Source organism: Homarus americanus, unplaced genomic scaffold, assembly GCF_018991925.1.
Source record: "Homarus americanus isolate GMGI-L3 unplaced genomic scaffold, GMGI_Hamer_2.0 scaffold22250, whole genome shotgun sequence".
Taxonomy (NCBI): Eukaryota; Metazoa; Arthropoda; class Malacostraca; order Decapoda; family Nephropidae; genus Homarus; species Homarus americanus.
In genome coordinates this window covers 1,731,354-1,756,686 of record NW_024741189.1, presented here as the reverse complement: position 1 = coordinate 1,756,686, position 25,333 = coordinate 1,731,354, and the positions used below count along the sequence as shown (strand labels likewise).

The window sequence follows — 25,333 nt, the reverse complement described above, 5'->3', positions numbered from 1 at the left end:
TCAGTATAGTACAGTACTGTACAGCACAGCTCAGTATAGTACAGTACTGTACAACACAACTCAGTATAGTATAGTACTGTACAGCACAGCTCAGTATAGTACAGTACTGTGCAGCACAGCTCAGTATAGCACAGTACTGTACAGCACAGCTCAGTACAGTTTAGTACAGTACTATACAGCGCTTTCTCACCTTCAGTAGCAGCAACAGCCTGAGCGAAGGTTGTACGTAAATAATTTGCTTTAAAAGCAGCAATAGTACCTTGATCCATGGGTTGGATGACAGAGGTAGTGTTAGGTGGAATGTAGACTACCTTAACAGCAGGGTGCAGGTGTGGTGGGTGTCCCGGAGCATTATCCAAAATTAACAAAATCTTGAATGCAATCCCTTGTTGCAGACAATACTCCTTGGCTCGTGGAATGAAACAATTCATGAACCATTCCTCAAACAGTGCTAGGGTCATCCAGGCTTTCTTGTTACTGCAATAAAACACTGGCAGTGTGTGCTTGTTGACATGTTTAAAAGCCCTTGGGTTCTCTGAATGATATATCATGAAGGGCTTTATCTTGACACCAGCTACATTCCCCTCCAACAGAAGTGTAATTCAGTCCTTGAATGCCTTGAATCCCGGCATGGTTTTCGCCTCTTTGTGGATGTAAGTCCGTTCAGGCATGCGCTTCCATAATAAGCCAGTTTCATCCACACTAAATATTTGCTCAGGCAAATAATTTCCCTCCACGATGACACGATCTAACTCCTCCTTAAAAGCTTTAGCAGCACCCACATCAGCACTTGCTGCCTCTCCACTCACCTTTTCACCGTTCAAACTGTAACGTTTCTTAAACCTTTGGAACCACCCATGACTGGCTGTGAAGGTTTGGTCGCTCTCATCTCCTGCTCCTTCAGGCTTTGGAAAAAGCTTCTTGCCTTAGCCTGTAGGGTTAGAAGGCTTAAGGGTACACGCTTTTGTATCTGATCTTCCATCAAAATACAGCTGCTCCCGACTTACGACGGGGTTAGGGACCGTCATCCAGGTCGTAAGTCGGAATGGTCGTAAGTCGGAAATGCTTAAATAATACATAGAAAATCGAAAATGGGTGTCTCTTTTTCTTCTCAGCACCACAAAACACTCACTTTTAAGCTTGCCAGCCATTTTAAAGTGAATTACAGATGAAAGTTTTGTCTGTGTACTGACTTAGGGACTCGAAAATACGTAATTTGACCAAATTTTGGTACGACTGAGGCAGGTCATAAATGCAGGTGGACGTATGTCGAGTAGGTCGTAAGTCGGGGCGGAGCTGTGGTAGATATGGTTGAGTGAGAGAAGCCTAGGTCACGTGAAATGGATGCTACAGTTTTTCCATTTTCATAGTGCTTTATTATCTTAATTTTCGTCTCAAAAGTAATTGACTGTCTCCTTTTCTTCTGAGCACCACCAGCACTCTTACTTGTATGCTTGCCAGTCATTATAAAGTGAATTACATACGAAAATAATGTCGGTACACAGCGCGATCAGTTGCGGATACAACGACGGCCAAACACCAACTAAGCGCTCTGCTGCGTGGGTGCTGTAGCCACGCGGCGACCCAGCCCACGAGACGCTTTCGTACGGGATGGCAACGTTGCGGTCTAGAAAATACGCGCGTCATTTGAACAATTTTTGGTACCGACTGCGGCGGTCGTATGTGCGGGTGGTCGTAGGTCGAGTATGTCGTAAGATGAGGAGTAGCTGTACTTGCATTGAATTATTATCAATAAATCTGTAACTACTGTATGTTTTTTCAGTCATTATTATAAGCATAAAAGACACTGCATCATTGATTGAGGCGCTCCCATTGATAGTGATGAATCGACCATTGGCGTCCATATCAAATTCTGGTTTCAACAGGAAGCCCGACTTTTTCTCTACCCAATACAGGGTTTAATGGTCATCCTTCTGACAGTAGGATGACCCATCGTGGCTCTAAAACATCCCTGTAAAGGCAGTGACACGGGCAGTAATGCCCCAAATAAGCCTGAGAGAGATAGAGAAGTGTTGACTTTACTTGAGAAAGTCAAAATAATAAAGAAACTTGAGACCGGTGTGAATCATGGCTTATGGGGTGAAGGAATCAAAAGTGATCTACATATTAATTATCATTCATCATTCATTCATCATCATCATTCATCATCATCATTATTCATTATCATCATCATCATCATCATCTGCTGTGATGTACCTGAGGGAGAGTTGGGAGGGAGGATAACTGGGCTGGTCAGTACAGTATGTCCCTCCTTGCTGCCCACAACATGGAGCAAAGTTGACAAGTTAACATAGAGAGTCAGTAATCTGGGGGTTGAAATACTGTGCGTTGATGCAGCCAGTAAGGGGCACACACACAAGACAGACTAATTTAAGTTATGAAAGGGTTAAGAAGATTATCATGTAAACTGAGTAATATAATAACATTTATTTTAAGTATTGATTAGATTAGTTAATTAGTTGCATTGAATATCACAACTAAAACAAAATATGCAATTATCAAAACAAAAGTCACACAACTATGTAGGTATTTGTCAAAACTCACCAGACATTTATTAAATTATTCTTACTTTAAACATTAAATACACATACTGATAGAACTGGCAGCTCAGGTAGCAAGTCTAGGTTGTGATGGCCAACCACGATGAACCGGGGATTACCGCCGTAGTACACTACCATCACCACCGGTAGTCCTTAATACAATCCGTCGTCCACACCCCGGGAGAAGAGGAACACTGTAGGCCGCAGAGAAGAGACTCGCTTACCGGGCATAGACACTCGCCTCGATACCCCGGTCTCATAGTCAGATGGGAAACTGGTTCTGAGTCGGTGGTCACTGGGGTCAAGTAGCTTGGTGAAGCAGTTTCTTCTCCTGGTGCCCAGTTGGAGCAAGTGGTGGTAGAGTGAGGAGGGGACAGAGTCATCACACATTTGTCTTGTATTATATAGAACAAATGCAATTTTTATTTGTGTCTTTATTATGTTGCCTTTACACGTTGTTTAATGATATATGAGAGAGAGAGTTCATTAGGGCTATACTAGTCAAAGTTTAATGGTTATAATACTAAATATCACTGAACAGGACAAGTGAAAATACCCAAAAGAACAATCATGGTTTTGTTCTTTTGTGGTGATATCAGGAACGTAACCCCCGCGACAAACTAGGGACCACTATTGTGACCATGAATTATTATATTTTAATCAAGATTTATCATACTGTAGCCATCGAATTATTTTATTTACCTTCATTTTTGCACTACCGGGGCCCTCCAAGTTCGCGGATTTTTACTCCGCTGTCTTCTATTATCCGCTGATGACACCCTGGATGTACCCAAGAATGTCTGTGGGTAGTTTTAAAGTTGCCGGTACTTTCACGGCTGGGACAGGGAGCCATTCGTTCTAGAGACAGTAATTTCCTTTACCTGTACAGTATACAGTGGGGTATGCTATAACGAACGGATCCTACTACGAATATTCCTATAACGAACGGTTTTACTTATAAAATTGAGAATGCTATAACGAACGCAACTCCTACAACGAACGCGGATGAATACGGGACTATTTCGCCTGGCGCATGAATATTGTTGTACCGCGACCCACAACAAGAGCGTCAGGCGCCATCTTTGTCTCATTGTGTAGCCAGTGCACCACTGTTATTGTTGAAATTTCGTCTTTTGATGTGGAAATTCGCGTTATTTGTATAACTATTTTGTTATACAAGTATACAGTTGTAACAATGAGTCGTCCAAAGCGAGTGAGAAAGCTAATAACCCTTGAAACTAAGAAAGAAATTATAAAGAAACGTGAGAATGGAAGAAGCATTGCGAAACTTAGTGATGAGTATGGGATGGCTAAATTGACTATATGTACGATTTTGAAGAATAAAGAGGAGTTAAAAACTGTGCAAGTGGCTAAGGGAATCTTTAGACTTAGTAAAGCAACGTGTAATGTGATTGAAGAGATGGAAAATTTACTCTTAGTGTGGATAAAGGAGAAAGAAATGGCAGGTGGTAACATTAGTGAAGCTATAATTTGTGAGAAGGCCAGACAATTGTTTGAGGACCTTAAAGCCAAGACTCCCAGTGGAAGTGATAGTGATGTGCCAGTGTTTAGGGGTACCTGCATGCTGAATAACACTAGGGTAAGATAAAGTACCGTATTTTTTACATTTTCCACAGGATTTTTCCAGTGTTAAGTGGTTGTATTTGGGGGCCTGGAACGGATTAATCCTATAACGAACGAATGCTATAACGAACGAGGTTCTGGAACCAATTACGTTCGTTATAGCATACCCCACTGTATATGATGGGAAAATCCTTTCACAAATAATCAGAAACAAATTCATTAAAAATATATCAGTCTACCCTCAAGTCCGTTCTCTATTACAGAACTTTATTAATATAGCACGGACTTGAGGGTAGACTGTCATATTTTTTATGAATTTGTTTCTGATTATGTGTGAAAGGATTTTCCAATTATTATTTATTTATATGTGTTTTGTGTGTGTGTCTACACACACACACACACACACACACACACATATATACAGTTAACCCTCGCTTTACGCGGTTAATGTAACCCGGAGGGTCCCGTGTAAAGTGAGAAACGCGTAAAGTGAATAACATAACATATGGGATTAATTGAAATGGAGTCCGGGCCGATCCCCAAACTCCACTTTTTGACGACACACAACTATGTTGTAGTAAAAATTTTATGATGGTATGAAAAAACAAGTAATATAAAAGAGGTTAGGTTAGGAAAAATAGAGGTTAACATAGGAAAAATAAAGGTTAGGTTAGAAAAACTAAAAGTTAGGTGGAACACTTACGGTAGTAGAAGAGATGGGTCGGCATACGGGGATGGAGGCTGGTTCCGAGGCAGAGGGCAGATTACTGGCCCTCGGGTGAATCACCATTACTAGGTGAATCATCATCACTGTCACTTACAGTTGTCAGGGCTTCCCTGACAAATCCCTCAAAGTCATCTTCACTGTCACTATCACTGGCTTGGGCTGGCTGTGGTGGGTTGCGGGCGAAGAAATCTGTTATGCTTTGCTGACGGCTGGTGTTGATGTTGTCGTGATACACCTTGATGTAGGGCTCCATAGCCTGCACCAGCCGGGTATGGAAGACTTCATAGCGGTCATCGTCATTGTTGCGGGAAAGGAAGGACTTCATTTTCTCTGCACACTCCATGGCACCCTTAATATCACTATGAGTTAAACTGTGTTCTTCGGAGAATGACGCACCTTCTTCCTCCTCTTCACTGACGTGATCTTCTTCCAACATCTCTTCGGCAGTCACTTCAGGATCTCTGATCACCTCCAGGATGTCGTCGTTGGTGGTCTCGGAGAAGCCTGGTACTGTAACAGTCTGCGCAGCTTCTCTGGCAAGGTCCACTGCTACTGCAACATTCTGAAACTCACCAGTCACAGATTGACTCCTCCTCTCACCTGGTATTCCATGCAACACATGTCTCCATGCGTGACGAATTGTAGCAATAGACAGCTGATCCCATGACTCCACCAAGAAGTCCACAGCTTTCTTGATGTTAAATACTCTCCAGAATTGTTTGAACAGTATTTTTTGCTGTTCCAACTGTTGATCCTCATCTTCTTCGCTCTTGCTATCGGTGGTGGTGTCACTCAGGTTACGCAACTCTTCCCTGGTGTTGGTGTAGTCGTTCAGGAGCTGGAATTTTTTTGTTGAGAATGCAGCTTTTACATTACAGATTAACTCTTGGTCCATGGGCTGTAATATAGACGTAGTGTTGGGAGGAAGGAAGACCACTTTTACGTTGGGGTGACGATCTAACAGTAGGGGCGAGTGTCCTGGTGCGTTGTCCAGCAGCAACAAAATATTGAATGGCACATTCTGTCGCTCACAGAATTTTTTTACATCGGGAACAAAACAGTCATCAAACCAGGAGAGGGACAGTGTAGAGAACATCCACGCCTTACGTGCGGTCAGCCAGTGGACATTTAGCTTGGTCATGTCCATGGTTTTGTAGGCATGCGGCTTACGTGCTGTGTGGATCACCGATAACTTGAGCTTACAGGTACCGGAGGCATTGGTGGTAAACAGGACGGTGATGCGTTCCTTCTGCAACTTCCGGCCCCGACACTTGCTGGCATTCTTCACAGCGAAGGTCTTGGAAGGTAGCTTTTTCCAGAAAAGACCAGATTCGTCCATGTTAAACACCTGGTCGTCACTGTACTGTCCTTCCTCCATAATCTCACGTAAAAACGGAGGAAATTCCCGAGCCGCAGCACGGTCAGCACTCGCTTCTTCACCACCAATGTTTATATTGGTGATCTTGTTCCGGATCTTAAACCTCTGTAACCACCCAGAGGAAGCATTAAAGGGTTTGGGCTCTGTAATTCCCATCTTTCGTGCCACTGCAATGTACAGTTCACGTGCGTAGTCCTTAACAGAGCGCGTGTCGACCGCCATGTTCCGTCGCGCCTGACGCACCAAGTACCTCACAAGTAATTTCTCTGTCTTGAGAAGCACCTGGTTGTGAAAATACTTGATCATAGAAGCACCTGTAGACTTTGTGATCTTCATGTGCTCCTTTATCTTGGCTGCATCCTTCTTTATTGTTCGAATCGTAGATTCATTCACACCATGCTGGCGCGCCAAATCAACCTGCCTTGTTCCTTTCTCCAACTCTTGGATGATGGTATACTTCACCTCGTAGCTTAAGGAACGTCGTGTCTTCTTTGGCTTAGTGCCGCTGGGTCCAGGTAAGGAAAGGTTTCTCCCTGGGGGTGGTGGTCCGGCGGAAGCCATTTTACGGAACAATGGATGCGCGTTTACACGGTGTGGCCTTGAGGGATGAAACTGCCGCGGCTAGGTCAAGCGTCGTCTTTCCTCCCTCCCTCCCTCCCTCCCCCGGGTGGACACGTCATAATACTTTAAGCCAATTACAGCTAGCAGCTGAGGGGGGTAGGGATGCATGGCCAATCACAGGTCTGATACGTCATATGACGTCAGTGATAACGCAACAAAGACACACACTGCGCAACCTTACCACGCCGCTTGCCCAAGCGGAGGGAGGAGGAGGGAGAGGCGAGGAGCACAGGCGGGCAGGTGGCGGGTGGGGCGAATCTAAAAATAGCGTCGCGCCGGACACTCTCCGCGTAATGAGGTTCACGTACCGCGTAATGTGAGCACGTGAGGTTCTGGCAAGGCACCGCGTAAACGTGGAAACGCAGAATGCGGGACCGCGTAAAGTGAGGGTTAACTGTACAATAGTTTAGGTAAAAGAAATAATTGTCCAAAGGCCAAACATAAAGGCTATATACATTTCTTTGTACACAAGTAAAAATGTTCAATCAGCAAATGTTATTCATAGATTTGGTGATTCACGGCCATTTTGAGAACCTAACCCCCACGAATTTGGGGGGCCCTGTACAGGGTATACTATTTTTTGCATCTGTACTTTATAAACAAATTCCAATCATCATTATCATCACCTCTCCATTATTTCAGAGTTTCCTGGTTGTTTGGGACGCAAGTCTACAACGTGTGGCCAACCAAAGAAAACAGAGTGACAGATGTGCCCCTTACTATGTTGTGACAAACACCAGGGATGATGTGGTGAGGATATAGTCTACACTGAGGGGCACTGAATAGCTTGTATGTCAGTACAGTTGTGTTTTGGTCAGCCTTTTGAGGTAATTAGTGTTGAGAAATGCAGCCTGCAGGTGTGTGGCTCATTCTTCAAGTACAGTACAGTAGGCCCTTAAAATTCGTGGGGGTTAGGTTCTCAAAATGGCCGTGAATCACCAAATCTGTGAATAACATTTGCTGACTGTGGGGGGGGTCATTTTTACTTGTGTACAAAGAAATGTATAAAGCCTTTATGTTTGGCCTTAGTGTAACGGGCCGAGTTCTTCTCATTTTATAATTTCCCATCCTGATATTCTTTTCTGTTATTATTCTTCAATTCTTTGTTTATAAATATACTTTCTATTCTTATACAAGTAATTCTCTTCTCAGTTATCTATGTTCTCTATATTAAACTTTCATGATGCATTTATTTAATAATTTCTATGCTGTGTTGTTAGTTCCACAATGTACATACATGTCTTATCTTTCTTTTCTTGTACTTTCCAAGTCTTTCATTTCTTTCATATATATTATATTTACTCAGTTTCAATGTTCTTACCTTTCTGAAGTATACTCTGTTTTACGTCTATTCTTATACATGGGTTAGTCTGGGGAACCATGTTATTCTTAGTACAACACTTATTATACTTACAAAGGGTAACTGCCACCACCCAGACTTTTCATGATATAACATAACTCATGGAAAGTTTGTGGGTAGTGTGGTAGATGTATAGGCACGTGAGTAAGTATTATTTTCTGGGAACCAATGTTTAGAAGGAGTAGAGTGGTGATACTCGTAGTTTACTAACTCAATATTTATTAACACAGTGAGTGGAGAAGATGCATCTTAGATTCACCCAGACAAAACAGAACCGCAATTAACTTTTCAAGTCATCAAACACTTCAAGAACTTATTACCTCATTAAACACCTCCAAATACTTATTACTTCATTAGACAATTGTGGTATTATTACCATGACAAATGAGATTAAGTAATTATTATACACAAGATATCACTGGACCCTCAGGTCTTACTTTTACAAGTAACCAATTACCTCTTCAATTCTTGGTTTTAACATTATACTCTCAGGTTATTGTTACATGTTCATTACCGATAAATACATAACACACTGGACAATTCCACAATGATAGCAACATACAATACCTACGGTTAGTTCGCAAGGAACAACATGGCACTTTTAACTCTTTCAGTGGTTCAATACTTAACCTGGGATACTATATTTCTGCTAGTCATCCCCAAGCATGGATATTAATACGGCTCCATACATATAACCAAGAACAGTAGATAGACCATGATCATACGACGGAGTCAGTGGACCAAAGTTGTTTACAGGCTCGCTCGGAGCGCCTGGCTCGGGAAAGGTTGACTCGTGGCGGTGGGCCGTGGCGTCTGCTAAGGAATCTCGCCCTGGGATTCTAATCTCGCCACCTTAAAGACATCCTTTGAGAGACATCGTGCCCATAGGCGGCTCCCGAACCTCAGGAGTGTTGCTAACCCCCTCAACAGCGTCTGGAGACGTGGAGGAGAAATCACAGAGAGAGTGAATATTTAACCTATACAAAACATACGTCTGGCACCGGTTCAGACGATAGCTAGATCTCTACGTTACTCGACTCAATTGGCACGGAAGGTACTATGTTAAAACATGAACACTGATATTCACAAAATTGACTAAGTTAAACTGAGTTAATGTGGCGGCGTGGAACACACGTGAACATACCTGGGACGTGGAGGAGAAATTACAGAGGGAGTGATTTTTCCTCGCGCGCCGGCATATATACGGGCCTGAGGGCATATCCCTTCTAGAAAGACTAATTTCACTAACAATAGGCCCTCTATTCAAAGTAATCGTTGGACACCTAGCTGTGACGGTCAGTGTCACAGATCAGGCTAATTTTCTCCATCTATATTCATGATCTAATCAGAGATTGAGTTTGTCAGTAAAGAGGTGAAATGGAGTTATATATGCACTAACAACTCTACTGGCCTGACCGCAGACCACATCCCAGGTCAAACGGTCGTTAAGTCTTGGAGAATTTTGAGTTTGACAGGAACTGTTCAGGAGATTAATGACTTTCTTAAATAGACAACTGATACGAACTAAACTATAAACACCAGATTCTCTGATGTCGGGGCGACAAAATGATATACAGTTGTACCCCACTTAACGCGGTCAATTGAACCCAGAGGGTCCCGCGTTAAGTGAAATCCGCGTTAAGTGAACAACAGAACATATGGGATTAATTCCAATAGAAACCGGCCCGACCCCCAAACTCCACTTTTTGAAGGCACATACCTATGTTGTAGTAAAAATAACATCTTAATTTTATGATGGTACATGCACACAATTAATACTTAAGAGAAATAGAGAAATACAGTCGCCAAGTTAATGTCCATTCAAATAATGGACTCAACTCCCTCCCCCTCTCACACTACACAGCCGGCTAACAGATGGTCGGTCGGTCCCTCCCTCCCCCCCCCACCCCCCACCAACCGTCCCAAGGAGATGTGTGGGATAACCTCAAACTAAAGTTAGGAAAATATAATTGACATTGCTGGATTCCTTGTAAGACCAGGAATATTTTGAATATAAATGTCATATATTTTGGACAAAAGATAACATAGTTACCTAGAGAAAAAATTTTATCTAAAAATTGTAAGTTTAAAGCAAAATATATGATGTTTATATTCAAAATGATCACCAAATTATAAGAATTCCAGCAATGTAAATTATATTCTGACCGGGTAATTTGTATGAATTTTATGAGCTAAAACAAATATCTTCAGTTAATAAAAAAAAAATAATCTTCACGACACTATCTGTCAATCAAAGTACCCCACCTTGCCTCCCCCCCTCTTCCAACCGCGCGGTCAGTCCCAACCCTCCCCCCCACCCCCCACCAATCCTCCCTTCCAGAGTTTTTAACATTTAGTATTAAATAATACCTCAGATTAAAGTTAGGATAATATAATTGACATTGCTGGATTCCTTGTAAGACCAGGAATATTTTGAATATAAATGTCATATATTTTGGACAAAAGATACCATAGTTACCTAGAGAAAAATTTTTATCTAAAAATTGTAAGTTTAAAGCAAAATATATGATGTTTATATTCAAAATGATCACCAAATTATAAGAATTCCAGCAATGTAAATTATATTCTGACCGGGTAATTTGTATGAATTTTATGAGCTAAAACAAATATCTTCAGTTAATAAAAAAAAATAATAATTCTTCACAGGGTAACAGATGGTCGGTTGGTCCCTCCCTCCCCCCCACCCCCCACCAACCGTCCCAAGGAGATGTGTGGGATAACCACTAAATTTTAATAAATAATACCTCAAACTAAAGTTAGGATAATATAATTGACATTGCTGGATTCCTTGTAAGACCAGGAATATTTTGAATATAAATGTCATATATTTTGGACAAAAGATACCATAGTTACCTAGAGAAAAATTTTTATCTAAAAATTGTAAGTTTAAAGCAAAATATATGATGTTTATATTCAAAATGATCACCAAATTATAAGAATTCCAGCAATGTAAATTATATTCTGGCCTGGTAATTTGTATGAATTTTATGAGCTAAAACAGGCAGTCAGGCAGGGTGGCGGGTGGGGCAAATCTAAAAATAGCGTCTCGGACACTCACCGCCTATATGTGGAAAAAATCCGCGTTAAGTGAAAGTTCAGCTTTGGCAAGGCACCGCGTATATGCGAAAACGCGTTAAGTGAAACCGCGTTAGGCGGGGTAAAACTGTAACTTCAGTAGCGATCAGAAACTCCTGGGTATCCCCACGGACGACATAAAATACGCCACTCTAGCTGGCAAACTCGACACTCGCTTACTTGACACGTCTTACTAACAATAAGGACAGTTGAAGCGTTCAACACCACTCACAGTGGATCTTGAATGTTCCAGCTGTAAACAGATATATCTAAGTTGATTCAAAACAAGGGTGTTCTCTCTCACATTCAAATTCATGTTATAGAGAGGTTGGTTTCAGTAAGTCAGAGAAAATGGGATAACGGAGGACTGAGGTGTCTTGAAGTGATGAGAAAACGGTCTCCTCAGATGGAGGACTCAAACGAAAGCAGAGTTACATGTTTTGTGGGCTATTGAGCATAATATGAATCATTTGATTTTGGCGCTAACTGACGTGTATGACCGTGGTCGTTACATTAGGACAATTATTTTTTTTACCTAAACTATTGTATATGTGTGTGTGTAGACACACACACACACTTATATACTGTACAAATACAATACAGGTAAAAGAAATTGCTTTTTCTAGAACAAATGGCTCCATGTCCCGGCTGCAAATATGCTGGCAAATTTAAAACTACCTACAGACTTTCTTGGGTACATCCAGGGTGTCATCCGTAAATAATCGAGGTCCGCGGATTTTAAGGGCATTCTGTACAGTACAGTACAGTACATCAGGTAATAATGCCAAAGAATACTGTACATGGCTGCCACTAAATTTGTCATTCATTACAAGGAAGTTTTTGTATATGTAACTGGTGATGGTAATATTATTCCACTTGTAAGTTACTCCTGGTAAATGGAAACAAGAAGATCCAAGTGTTTCTCTGATTGCAGTACAGTACAGTATTCACATCCCTGAAGAATGGCCAGTGCTCAGATCTTCATGTTCATCACTCCAGTTGGATACAGTACTTGTTTATCTCATGACACTCTTGTGTTGTGCCTTCTGTAATTATTGTATAACTTGTGTTGGGTCTTCTGTAATTATTTTATAACTTGTGTTGTGCCTTCTGTAATTATTGTATAACTTGTGTTGTGCCTTCTGTAATTATTGTATAACTTGTGTTGTGCCTTCTGTAATTATTTTATAACTTGTGTTGTGCCTTCTGTAATTATTGTATAACTTGTGTTGTGCCTTCTGTAATTATTGTATAACTTGTGTTGTGCCTTCTGTAATTATTGTATAACTTGTGTTGTGCCTTCTGTAATTATTGTATAACTTGTGTTGTGCCTTCTGTAATTATTGTATAACTTGTGTTGTGCCTTCTGTAATTATTGTATAACTTGTGTTGTGCCTTCTGTAATTATTGTATAACTTGTGTTGTGCCTTCTGTAATTATTTTATAACTTGTGTTGTGCCTTCTGTAATTATTGTATAACTTGTGTTGTGCCTTCTGTAATTATTGTATAACTTGTGTTGTGCCTTCTGTAATTATTGTATAACTTGTGTTGTGCCTTCTGTAATTATTGTATAACTTGTGTTGTGCCTTCTGTAATTATTGTATAACTTGTGTTGTGCCTTCTGTAATTATTGTATAACTTGTGTTGTGCCTTCTGTAATTATTGTATAACTTGTGTTGTGCCTTCTGTAATTATTGTATAACTTGTGTTGTGCCTTCTGTAATTATTGTATAACTTGTGTTGTGCCTTCTGTAATTATTGTATAACTTGTGTTGTGCCTTCTGTAATTATTGTATAACTTGTGTTGTGCCTTCTGTAATTATTGTATAACTTGTGTTGTGCCTTCTGTAATTATTGTATAACTTGTGTTGTGCCTTCTGTAATTATTGTATAATTTGTGTTGTGCCTTCTGTAATTATTGTATAACTTGTGTTGTGCCTTCTGTAATTATTGTATAACTTGTGTTGTGCCTTCTGTAATTATTGTATAACTTGTGTTGTGCCTTCTGTAATTATTGTATAACTTGTGTTGTGCCTTCTGTAATTATTGTATAACTTGTGTTGTGCCTTCTGTAATTATTGTATAACTTGTGTTGTGCCTTCTGTAATTATTGTATAACTTGTGTTGTGCCTTCTGTAATTATTGTATAACTTGTGTTGTGCCTTCTGTAATTATTGTATAACTTGTGTTGTGCCTTCTGTAATTATTTTATAACTTGTGTTGTCTTGATTTTAGACTTGTTTCATCAACAGGAGTTACACGTGGAGATGCTGTGTGGCATTCTGGAGTCTGTCATCAGCGACACTGTATCAGGCGAGGACCTCGTGTCTCTCCTCACCTCCTCAGGGCTTCAGAGAGACAGGGCTAATCTCTTTGTGTCACAGGTGTGTTCCTCACAGGTTGTTATGGGTAGTGTTCACTGTACACACTTATGGGGCGAGCAGCTGACCATTACACCACAGATTGTATGTAGAACAACAATAAAAAGTAAATAAAAAAATAACAATACTGTACTCTCAAGTTGTCGGTATCCAATTGGTCGATGGTATTTGACAGGGTACCACATTAGGTAATGCAGCGGGTCATGATCAAATTAGAGGTCGAAGAATGTCTTGTTTGATTGGTTATGACAAATACTGTGAGAGTAAATGGTGAGGCACGTGAGGTTAAAGTCGGGGTTCATCAGGGGTGTGTCTTGAGCCCCCTTCTGTTTATCATGGTGCTGGAGGCAATATGATGGGACTGGTCAGTTGTTGTAGTGCTGATAGTATTGTAGAGGCAGTGGAGAAATTTAAGAAACAGAAGGATGGAATAGACTCAAAGGTCCTGAGAGTGAATGTGGTGAAAAGAACAGTACTGATTAGTGAGGGACCTGTGGTGGAGAGTGGCAACGTGTGGAAGGTGTTGGCAGCATCTGTATAATGTGTGGAAGGTGGGTACAGTGAGTGTGGTAGGTGTGAGTGTGGTAGGTGGGTACATTGATTTTTTTTTTATTTTGCCGCTTGCAGCGGCTACTTTATTGTGCACCCCACACTCATCCTGTGAGCGGTAGCGCAAAAGGATTACAGAGTAGGGTTTACAAAGGGTCATAATAATTAACCCCGGTTGTCAGGATATTATGGCACTGAAAGTTACACAGTATTTCATTTACATTATTTGTTTAGTTCTATACATAAAGGGTAACTTATTCACAAATGCGTGAGAACAGGCGTGTGAGGCAGTATGTCTGGCCTCACACTTTGTTATTCACATTTACGTGGGAGGTATTCAAGCACATTGCGTATTTGGTTCTGTGCATGAGAACTGATATAGTTACTAGGTGCAAAAAAGTGGATACAATCTTAATATGTCGGCTATCTTGCCATTAGAGATGAAGTGTTGTGCCATTTCACACACAGTGTGCTTGGACCTGTCCCTAAAAGGTTCTATCTTCACACAGTCGAGGACGTAGTGTTCAAGTGTGTGGCCATATGTATGGCCACACACTTTACATTTAGTTTTGTTTACATCTGCTTGAGGAACATACTGCCAAAGGTATTTATATCCTAACCTTAATCTAGCGGTTACAACATCTTGTAATCTAATGATCTTGTTACTTGCTCCATATACATGTTTCACTTGATACATCTCATCATGGTAAACTATGGATCGACTAGTGCCTGTTTGCACTTGTCTACTTGCGTCAAACTCATCAATAAGTTCTTTCCTAATTACAGTTTTAAGGGTTCTTTTTGACAGACCCAAATTGTATTCAACGGTGTCTTTGTTAGACGCGAGTTTGGCGAGGGCATCAACTCTGTCATGTTTTATGAGGCCTATGTGAGAGGGGATCCACAACAGTTTGACCCTGACACCCCGGTCAACAAGGCACGCATATTTGTGTCTGGCTTCAGAGACAAGATCGTGACAACCTGAGTCGAGGGTACCAAGGGCAAGTAGTGAGGATAGAGAGTCAGTGATGATGAGACTGTCAGTAACAGTGGTTTCAATGAATTTAATAGCTGTGAGTATGGCAACTAATTCAGTTTGTAGAGTGGATGCCCAGTTGTTAATTCTAACTCCTTTCTCAATTATATTACCGTCAGGTTGAGTCACAACAATAGCACTTCCAGCCCTCCCACAGGCGGTGTTTAGAGATCCATCAGTGTAGATGGTCTGTGTGATATTATCATCAGTCTGTAGAGTGTGTATGTGTTCAAGAGCTCTCAATTTGGCAGTGTGTTGGAGATAAATGCTTTGTATAATTAATTTTTTAGGCGGATACGTCGGTATTGTGATATCGAAGGGAACTGTCCGCCAGGGTGGCAGGAAGCGCTGTTGTGTCTCAACTTTGTACAGGTGGTCTAGTCCAAATATCTTCATATGTGTAGCTGTAGTTTGGATCCATTTAGACTCAGTAGTCCCATGGTTCATACATTCTAGCAATTTTAAGGAAACAATGTTATCAGGATCACCACGCAGAAGCCTCAGGGCTATCATGAGGTTGACTTCAATTATTCTATCTTTAACACTGGGTATACCTAGTTCTTTCCTCATATTAAGTACTTTAGTGCTCATGGGACATCCTAGGATAATTCTGAGGGCTTTATTTTGCATTTTCTCGAGCTTGTCAACGCCTTTCCCGTCACGAATGACCAGGGCTGGTGCGTGGTAATCTATCAGAGATCTTATATAGCCTAGGTACATTGTTTTAACAATTCTAATATTAGCACCATAGTGCGGGCTGTACCCCGCTACACTTCTAAGAGGTCTCAGTCTGTCAGTACATTGGCGGGTTAGCTGTTGTATGGCAGGTAGGGTACAAGGGACGGAAACACCAAGATATTTAAAAGAAGAAACATAGTCAATAGTGTTGTTACCTATCTTGAACTTGGCGGGGCCGCGTTTGCGGTTACCAGCTTGTTTGTTGAACACCTTAGTTTTGTCAGTGGAGATAATAAGACCGAGGTGTTCACAGGCTGCGTATACATGGTTCAGGGTGGTTTGCATTTCACGATGAGTTTTAGTATGTATAAGAATATCATCAGCATAGCTGATTGAGATATTGCTGGGGTTGTCTGGTATTAAATTTAATAATGCATTCATAAGAACATTGAACAAAGTGGGGCTAAGTACTCCACCTTGAGGGGTACCAAGTTGCATATCTTTAACTTCACTTTTGTAACCCTGAAACAGTGCAGCAGCCCTTCTGTTGGTTAGGTAACCACTTATCCAGTGTAACAGCCTACCTCCTATATCCATTTTGGCTAGTTCGTACAATATCAGTTGCCTATTGGCAATATCAAATGCAGCTTTTAGGTCAAGAAATGTGGTGTATCTGTGCCTTTCATCACCATGCACAGTTAGGAATGTGGTGATGCAATTATGTACACCTTTACCATGGGTGAAGCCATTTATGTTAGGAGACATGTGTTCTCTGATTCTATATAAGAGTCTGCCAAGAACCATCCTCTCAAAGGTTTTACACAGGCAGCTGGTTAGTGATATGGGACGAAAGGCATCAGGCTGTCCTGGTTTCGGTATTGGTACAACAATACTGCTGGTCCATGATGTGGGTAGTTGGCCCTCGGCATGACTCATATTGTACAATACCAACAATGGATTGCCTGGCACGCGCCTTAGTAGTCTAATGATGTTGTAGGTGACTCCGTCCTCTCCAGGGGAAGTAGACCTACCCCTGGCGAGGGCGGCGTCAAGCTCCCACTCAGTATATGGAACATCACACTCATCGTGCTGTTTGCCCAGCATAAAGCTAATAAGATTACTTCTCTCTACAGACTTCGCATCAAGGAGTCCCCGAGTCCTAGCTGGTAACATGTCATAGCTCGACACATGAGCCCACTTTGTTATTAGCTCATTCGACTTTTGCAGAGGGTTTGGATGGGAGACGTGTCTTCTGTTTTTACCTCTGATTATGTTTATGTCTTTCCAGGCTTTGCTGAGGGATGTGTGTTGGTTCAGGCTGTTGACATATGTCTCCCATGCATTTTGTCTGAGTTCGTTTACACGTTCCCTGACAGCAGCAAGGGAAGCTTGATACAATTGTAACATTTGAGGTGTTCTACATTGTCTGTAACCCTTACCCACCCTCCTGACCCTAGCCCTGAGTTTTTTCAGCTCAGGGTCATTATAGCACTGCTGTTGCCTGTTCCCATTATGCTGACCACGTTTTCTCCTTTTTTTGGTGGAGGCATTGTTGGTGAAGTATACATAAGTCCTATCTATCAGATCGTCATGGAAACTTTGGTAATTGTCAGTGGGTACAGTGAGTGTGGTAGGTGGGTACAGTGAGTGTGGTAGGTGGGTACAGTGAGTGTGGTAGTTGGGTACAGTGAGTGTGGTAGGTGGGTACAGTGAGTGTGGTAGGTGGGTACAGTGAGTGTGGTAGGTGTGAGTGTGGAAGGTGGGTACAGTGAGTGTGGTAGGTGGGTACACAAGAGGTGTAGTGGGGTAAGTGACAGGTTGTTGCTGCACCTTCTGTATGTGCAGCTAAACCATGTGCTGGAGCCACTCATCATTAAGGACACACACACACTCCAATTTACCAAGTTCTTGTTTACAAAAAAATCCAAACTTATGAAAACCAATTTTTAATCCCATGTTTCAATTTACACACAGTACAAAGACTCCAAAGTTAAATTTTTACTTACTTTTTTTGTATTTTTTTGCATCTTACCAGAGAGAATAAAATGGTAAATGGTTAGGTTAGGTTGACTGCATCATCTTCAATATAAAACCTCAACAAAGATCAAATACCAGTGAGAGTAAACCATTCCTATTATTATGTACTGTACAGTGTGGGTGACTTACTGTTGCTGCATCTTACTCTAACTCATCCCAGACCGGCCCATCCCAGACCGGCCCATCCCAGACCGGCCCATCCCAGACCGGCCCATCCCAGACTGGCCCATCCCAGACCAGACCAACTTACAGTAACCCATCCCAAATGTTCTCCATAATACAATACCCCGATTTTGTTGTTGATACAACACAGCCGCCCCAGCACTCCCCTCCTGGCTAGATCAGAAGTAAAGGGATTGATCAGGTGTGTACAGGAATCTTATCCATAACAACTTGATTTTCTAATTGTGTTTCAGTATGATCATCTTCAAGAACTGGTCGCCTTGAGGAAATGTCTTGAAAACCCAAGAGAACAACTTGTTGACCTTCAGTGGAAATTTGGTGGTGAGTTGAAGTATTAGTTTTAGTTTTATTTCGACGACTTGCAGTAAGCAGATGTTGGCTATGGTACCTGGTATGCAGCTACCAAACAGGGAGGTACTGGGAAGATATTGGAAGCATAATGTGTTGTCTAATGGTAGACCCTGCTGCCATATGGCATCACGAAAATTGTGACCAAGTCCCAGGCTGCTGATCTATCTTTCTGCCTCATTTAACACAATTGTAGGGTCTCAACTGTCTCTTACTATTGACAACACCACAAATATAACCGTACTGTTTTTTTCATTATTTCTGTAGTGTATGTGAACTCAATCTATAGCACTATCATAATATTGGACAGATGGCACCATATTGTAGTAGCGGGTGGTTGTCTGGCTGGCCGCCTGGGCTTAGTGACGTTCTGATCCATTGTTTACTGTGCATCAGCTGTTGGAAATGGCGTATGGTGTTGTGTTGGTTTAATTATACTGGAATTTGCTATTTTATTATAATCTTAAGTTAAATAAGTTTACCAAACATAAATTTCAGTAGGAAATATTAGCGGCAGGCCACGGGAGTTACGCTAAGTGATGCAGTGTTAGGCAGGCTGTTCCACTTGTTTACCACTCTGTGGTACAGCTTCACATTTCATACTTGGCGTATAAGTCGACCTCTGGTATTGGAGAGATTTTTTCAAGCTTAAAATGTTGACTTATACGCCGCAATTTACGGTAAGCTGTTTTGTCGCCAGGGATGTAATTATTGTACCACAATTAATCAAACCTAACCCAACCTTAAGAATACTAAATCACTAAGAAAATGTTGATAGTACAGTACAGTACAGTACAGTACAGTGATCCCTCGGTTAACGAGCGCCTCGGTTAACGAAATTTTGGTTAACGAATTACCTTCCATAAGATTCTTCACTTTGTTAACGAGCAATCCCTCGATTAACGAATTCCTTACGAGCGCCCCTCAACATGTTTTCGCTTGCTCACCAGCTGTCGTATTAGTCCGCCAATACAGTAATCGGTTCTAGGGCTTAAATTCATTACCATTTTAGTAAATATCAAGAAGGTTGTACTATTCTATCATTTTAAAGTTTTATATTCAATTTTTTAGTCATTTTAACAATTATTGAACATAATTGAAGTACAGGAAACTAGTTGTTTGCGCGCCTAACAGCCACTCAACACACCAAGCTTGGCGTCAGTTTGTTTACAGGTTCAGAGGAAGGAACATCCTGTTTGAGACTCTTCAACATAAATGCTTTTTTCTGTGTTTCCAGTCAAATTATTGGTCATTTGAAATATATTTTACATATTGATAGTATATAGCGCAGTGCAGTGTTGATTTAAAGAAAATAATCTTGAATTACACCAAGTGAACTAGAATTTTATGGGTGAAATGGCAGCATGGGGTGACTTCTCTTCCACCCCCATTCTAATTCCCATCATCATCAACAACAACCAGGAGCCTTCTACATGCACACTTCAAAGTAAGTGTACTTTACTACATTTATTTTTCGTTTGTATGTAATTTTCGGTGAGCTGGAACCAATTACCCAAAAACCCATTGAAACAATGGTTTCGGTTAACGAATTTTTCGGTTAACGAGCAACCTTCTGGAACGAATTGTGCTCGTTAACCGAGGGACCACTGTACAGGTACTGTACTGGACAAATTGTAGACCACAGTTTATAGTGTAAATATATTGTAGACCACAATCTTTTAGGAGCAACAAATAAAAATCATATCATAATTGTGGCAGTTGTGGCTGGCAGCAGCTCTGAGGGGGAGGCAGGACGAACGTTTGTACAAGTGAAGTTTATCTCCCGCACAGCCAGTGAGAATCTTGTCCCCAGATATGTGGAGATGTCGCTGCACAAGTTCTACGACTTCTTGCACCAACTGGAGAAAGCCAAAGCTAGTTTAGAATATATGAATTATTTATAAGTTTCTCCAAGCCATGAAAAGGTGTATGTATGGTAAGTATGTGTACTGTATAGGGATAAGATATGTATACTGTACTTGTAATATACCAGTGGCATACTGTGGTTGCACTCATGAGCCATGCAGAACACCCACATATATCAGTTATCAAATCAAATATCAAGTAGGATCTGGCCTTTCTCTAAGTAGGGGTTGTCAAGCTTTTATAAACACTTAATTTCTTAAATTATATCAGTGGCATCTGACAAAGTACAGTGTCTATTATAAATCATTAAATATTGGGTGCAAAAATACTTAAGGCAAAAGAATACATTATTAAGCTTTTAGTGTTGCTCTACAGTAATTTAGAAATAAAGTAGTTATAAAAAATGACGAGGCATCATGCACAACGTTGACCTTCTGTAAAGTTGCCAATGATCTTATTGCTGAACATTTAAATAATTAGTCAATATTTTTATTTATATGATACAATTATTATTTCAAGCAAAACAGAAAACTGAATAACTTTCCCAAGTGGAAAAACTATAACTGAAAATGAACTGTTGGGTTATTTAGAAATATTAAAAATAATAATGTGGACCAGTTTTGTCCAGCTGACGGCGAGCTGCTCGACAAGTGAATGCAGTTTTTGAAGCGCATGCATTTGTACCCATTACATTTACAGAAACCTTATTAAACAGCCACTCTTATGGAACAACAACTCTTAGGTAATATAATATCACCGTATAACATAACACTTCATGCTTAAGGGAAAAAATTATTAAATTTGACTAAAATGACTTGTATTCCTTATGCTCCAACACATTAAAGTTCATTTTAGCATGTTATTGATAGGAGGGTTACGTCTGTGTCCATTGACGGCACGCGGCTTATACTTCTGCATGCATTAAGGGACACTGAGTCTCCTCGACTTTCCTGAGTTCAAACTGTGAAGACTAAAATTAAATCTGTATTATTGAAGACACTACAGTGTAGTCTGGATTGATGCAGTCAATTGAACCCGTGGAGGTCCGCGTAAAACGAGAAACGCGTAAACGAAATAACAGAACATATGGGATTAATTGAAATAGAGACTGGGCCGACCCCCAAACTCCACTTTTTCCGACACAATACTGTACCTTGTAGTAAAAATAACATCATAATTTTATGATGGTATTGACACACACATAATATCTAAATAAAAAACTACAAATATAAAGGTGTTTAACACTTACGTTAGTAGAAGAGATGGGTCGGCACACGTGGATGGCAGTTGGTTCTGAGGCAGAGGGCAGATTAGTTGCCCTCCGGTGAATCACTTTCACTACTCGCAGAGGTTTGCAGGGCCTCCCAGACAAACCCCTCAAAGTCTATATCCTCACTGTCACTATCACTGACTTGGGCTGGCTGTGGCTGTGGTGGGTTGCGGGCGAGGAAGTCCGTAATACTACGTTGACGACTAGCATTGATGTTGTCGTCATATACCTGGACATACGGCTCCATTATTTTCTACTGAAAGTTATTATACACTTCATACCGATGCTTGACTGTGCCTTTGTCAAGGATGAGCTTAATTTTCTCACCCAGCTTGATGATAACCTTCACATAACCATGGCTTGGTCCAGGTAATTCAAGGTTTTTCTTGGGTGGTTGGGGTCCAGCGGAAGCCATTGTGAAGGGAATAGCTGGCACAAGAGAGAACTGTATACGCGAACTGAGAACAATGAGACTGGCCCGGCGAGGTCAGCGACTTCTTCCCTCTGGTGGCAGGGCACGTCATGTTACGTTAGACCAATCACAGCGAGCGGCGGAGGGAATGCGTGGGTGGTAAGGATGCGTGGCCCAATCACAGTCCGATACGTCATATGACATCAGCGATAACGTAAGAGCGACCTGATGTGCACCCTGCCCGCTTCGCTTCCCGCGTAAATGATGCAATGAACCGCGTACAGTGAGTTCTGCTATAATGCGTGTTTTGACAACGCGAATTGGCTCTAACACGATTTATTAATAGAGGAACGATATTTGTATAACGCGAACGCTTGTTTGCTGTAACGCAATTTTTGCTCACTATTTCTCCAATTTTGTGGTATTAATTGTGAATATGGTGAAGAAGAATATCTCCAAGAAGCGTTCTGGTGATCGTATTCCCGGTGATGATCGTAAAAGAAAGGCTATAACCCTTGAAGAGAAGCTCAATGTTATCAACCTCAAAATCACCCTTCTCCCCCATCAAGTTATATTCATATTTTTTCAAGGTAAAGTGTTACATTTACTGTATGATTTCATTATTAGATATGAATGTAACATTTATTTCGACTGTGCTATCCTTTGTGTTAGGCTAACTACTAAATTTTTTTCGATTTCGAGTAGTAATCTGCACCTAACCCTATTTTCTCAATAAGTCCTGTTATTTCTATTACGCGAATTTCTATAACACGATGTTTTACAAGAACACAACTATCGCGTTATAGCAGAACTGACTGTAATTCAAAATTTTTATTCTGGCAAGGTGCCGCGTAAATGACCAAACGCGTAAACAAAATCTGCGTAAATGCAGACTATACTGTATTTAAAAATATATTTTGATTTCTACAAGGCATCAATGCCTGTCTTGCATTCATTAAGAATATGTCACTATTATACATACAGTTCCTGTATACTGTACATTTTACACCGTGGTTCTGAGAGTTTTCCTTAAGTGATCTGTTTGTACCAAACTAAAGAAAATCCTCTATACTATACTATACTATACTATACTATACTATACTATACTATACTATACTATACTATACTATATTATATTATACTACACTATACTATACTATGTTGTGCTGTGCTGTACTGTACTGTACTGTACTGTACTGTACTGTACTGTACTGTACTGTACTGTACTGCTGTGCTGTACTGCTGTGCTGTACTGTGCTGTGCTGTGCTGTCAACTACCAGAGTCCATTCCCCCCCCCCCCCTTGACCCATGAAACCTGAGATTCAGACTCATGAACCTGTAGTAGTAGACTTATACATTATTTTCTCCATAAATGTTTTGGGTTCACTAGTCTGAATCTGAGGGTTCAGGTTTAGTGGGGGAGGGATGAATGGCCTGTACAAGAGACATGTACAGTATATTTCCTGATATAAGTCAAGTAAAAATAGTGAAGCTTTTGTTTGAGTCAAAGTAACTGTGCCTCAGTCATTAACCTACCGGAGGAAATGATTTGGGTACAAGTATTAGATGATTTGTGTAGAGAAGAACCTCTATACAATGGACACTATGGAGAGGAAGATCCATTATAGCGAGGGTCTGTTGGATGTGAAGCCTCCATCTGATGAACTATATAGAGGTGAAAGTCTGTTGTAAGGAAGATTCTTAAAATGTGAAACCTCATGCACAGACGCTGCCCAGTTTACCCCTAAAAGACATTGATGAAGGCACCTCAAGACTGTCATCCACAAGACCCAAGGAGTTGCTCATGTACTACTTTGATTGTACCTATGTTAGTGGCTCCTTTTGACTGATTCAGCAGCCATGCCCAGTGATGCCCTGATTCCTTTGAGAATGCATCATGTTCCACCTGTGTTCGCCCCTCACCTATGGAACGTGCCCGACGCCACCGTGAACGACAATGTTTGTACCAAAGACACGTGTGAAGGGCGGAACAGTGAGTCGTTGAACCTCGCGAGGAAGCGACAGCGAGCGGCATTATCCGGCAGGATGCTGATGGCAACCCGCCTCGTCGACGCTACGTGCAGCTACAACAACTCCTTCACAACTTGTGTGTTGCTCGACGGGATGACCACAAGACTGTGGCAGTTTCTTTGTGGTGTTGACTGGAATATTTGTGTTAATGAGTAAAACACTAAATATACTGTACATGTAATGCCTGGATATTATGTCAACTTTCAATAAATGACTCATTTTAACAAATATTTTGTTTCATTACCTTATTTACTTTGTTTAAGATATTGAATAAAATGGATTTTATCACATACTGTATGCACAGTACATTAATAACTGACTTAAATATTTTTTGTTTCATTAGTTTAATTGTTTATGATATTTAAATTAAATGTAATTTTTCCCATGATTTTTATCTTAGTCAAAATTGTGACTCTTTTTCTGTGATATTTAAAAAAAAATTTCTGTGATTATATCCGTTCACCATATTTAAGGCAGTTTGTGACAGTCACCATTAGGGTAACTCTACTCATGTCAGATCAAGCACGTCAGTTTGTCAATGAATTGTTAAATATTTCTTAACTATCATTACAGTCAAACTCCTGTAGTGAATATTTTCTGTGTAGTGGTCAGTACAGGAAACAAGGACCTGTACAGTAACATCTTGATGGAAACTTTGATACACAGGATGGACCAATGCCTTATGTTGTCTATCATCATGTTAAGTTGAATCATCTCACTTACCTTAACTTAGCCAAAAGAATAATAATTAAATGTTATATAAGAATATGACTCCTAGATGATGTTGGGAGTGAAGGAACATAAAGGCATTATTGACTATACTATACTACATACTCACCGTACTGTACTGTATATACGTACTTATTACACATTTAACTTGGGTGTGTTGTGGTATACTAACGTAGATAAAGTTAATCTCTTAATAATGAGAGAAATGGATTTTTATCTTGTTACAACAAATTTTGGTTCTTTCAAATACGAAGTGATCTTGGTGCTGTGGTCTAGCCCCTGGAGGCAGAGTAAATAATGTTATCATAAGGTGGAAGATTAACACATATTCTCTAACAGTAATGTAATAAATGCTAAATAGGAGTTTGCTAGTGCAGAATATGTATTATGTTTCTGAGAGTAGTCCTCCAGCAGGCACCTCCTGTAATAGATGACTGCTGCAGGGTTTCTATTAGTTATAGTATATCCCATGTCATGTAACCAT

General features: G+C 40.7%; 1 protein-coding gene across 10 annotated transcripts in view; it reads left to right on the top strand.

Annotated features, from left to right (window-relative positions):
• The window catches only part of LOC121875626 (COMM domain-containing protein 7-like), a 37,901-nt gene extending 13,553 nt beyond the window's left edge, over nt 1–24,348 (top strand). For 5 of the 10 annotated variants that reach the window (XM_042380222.1, XM_042380223.1, XM_042380226.1 and 2 more), the window contains 4 exons: nt 7,514–7,621; nt 13,581–13,712; nt 18,426–18,513; nt 20,260–21,217. In XM_042380222.1, the coding sequence (XP_042236156.1) occupies nt 7,514–7,621; nt 13,581–13,712; nt 18,426–18,513; nt 20,260–20,444 (513 nt within the window). In that variant the 3' untranslated portion in view covers nt 20,445–21,217. Of the gene's footprint in view, nt 1–7,513; nt 7,622–13,580; nt 13,713–18,425; nt 18,514–20,259; nt 21,218–23,815 lie in introns of those variants that run through there. The other 5 variants (XM_042380229.1, XM_042380228.1, XM_042380230.1 and 2 more) reach the window with 2 other exon arrangements.
• The last annotated feature ends 985 nt before the right edge of the window (nt 24,349–25,333 follow it).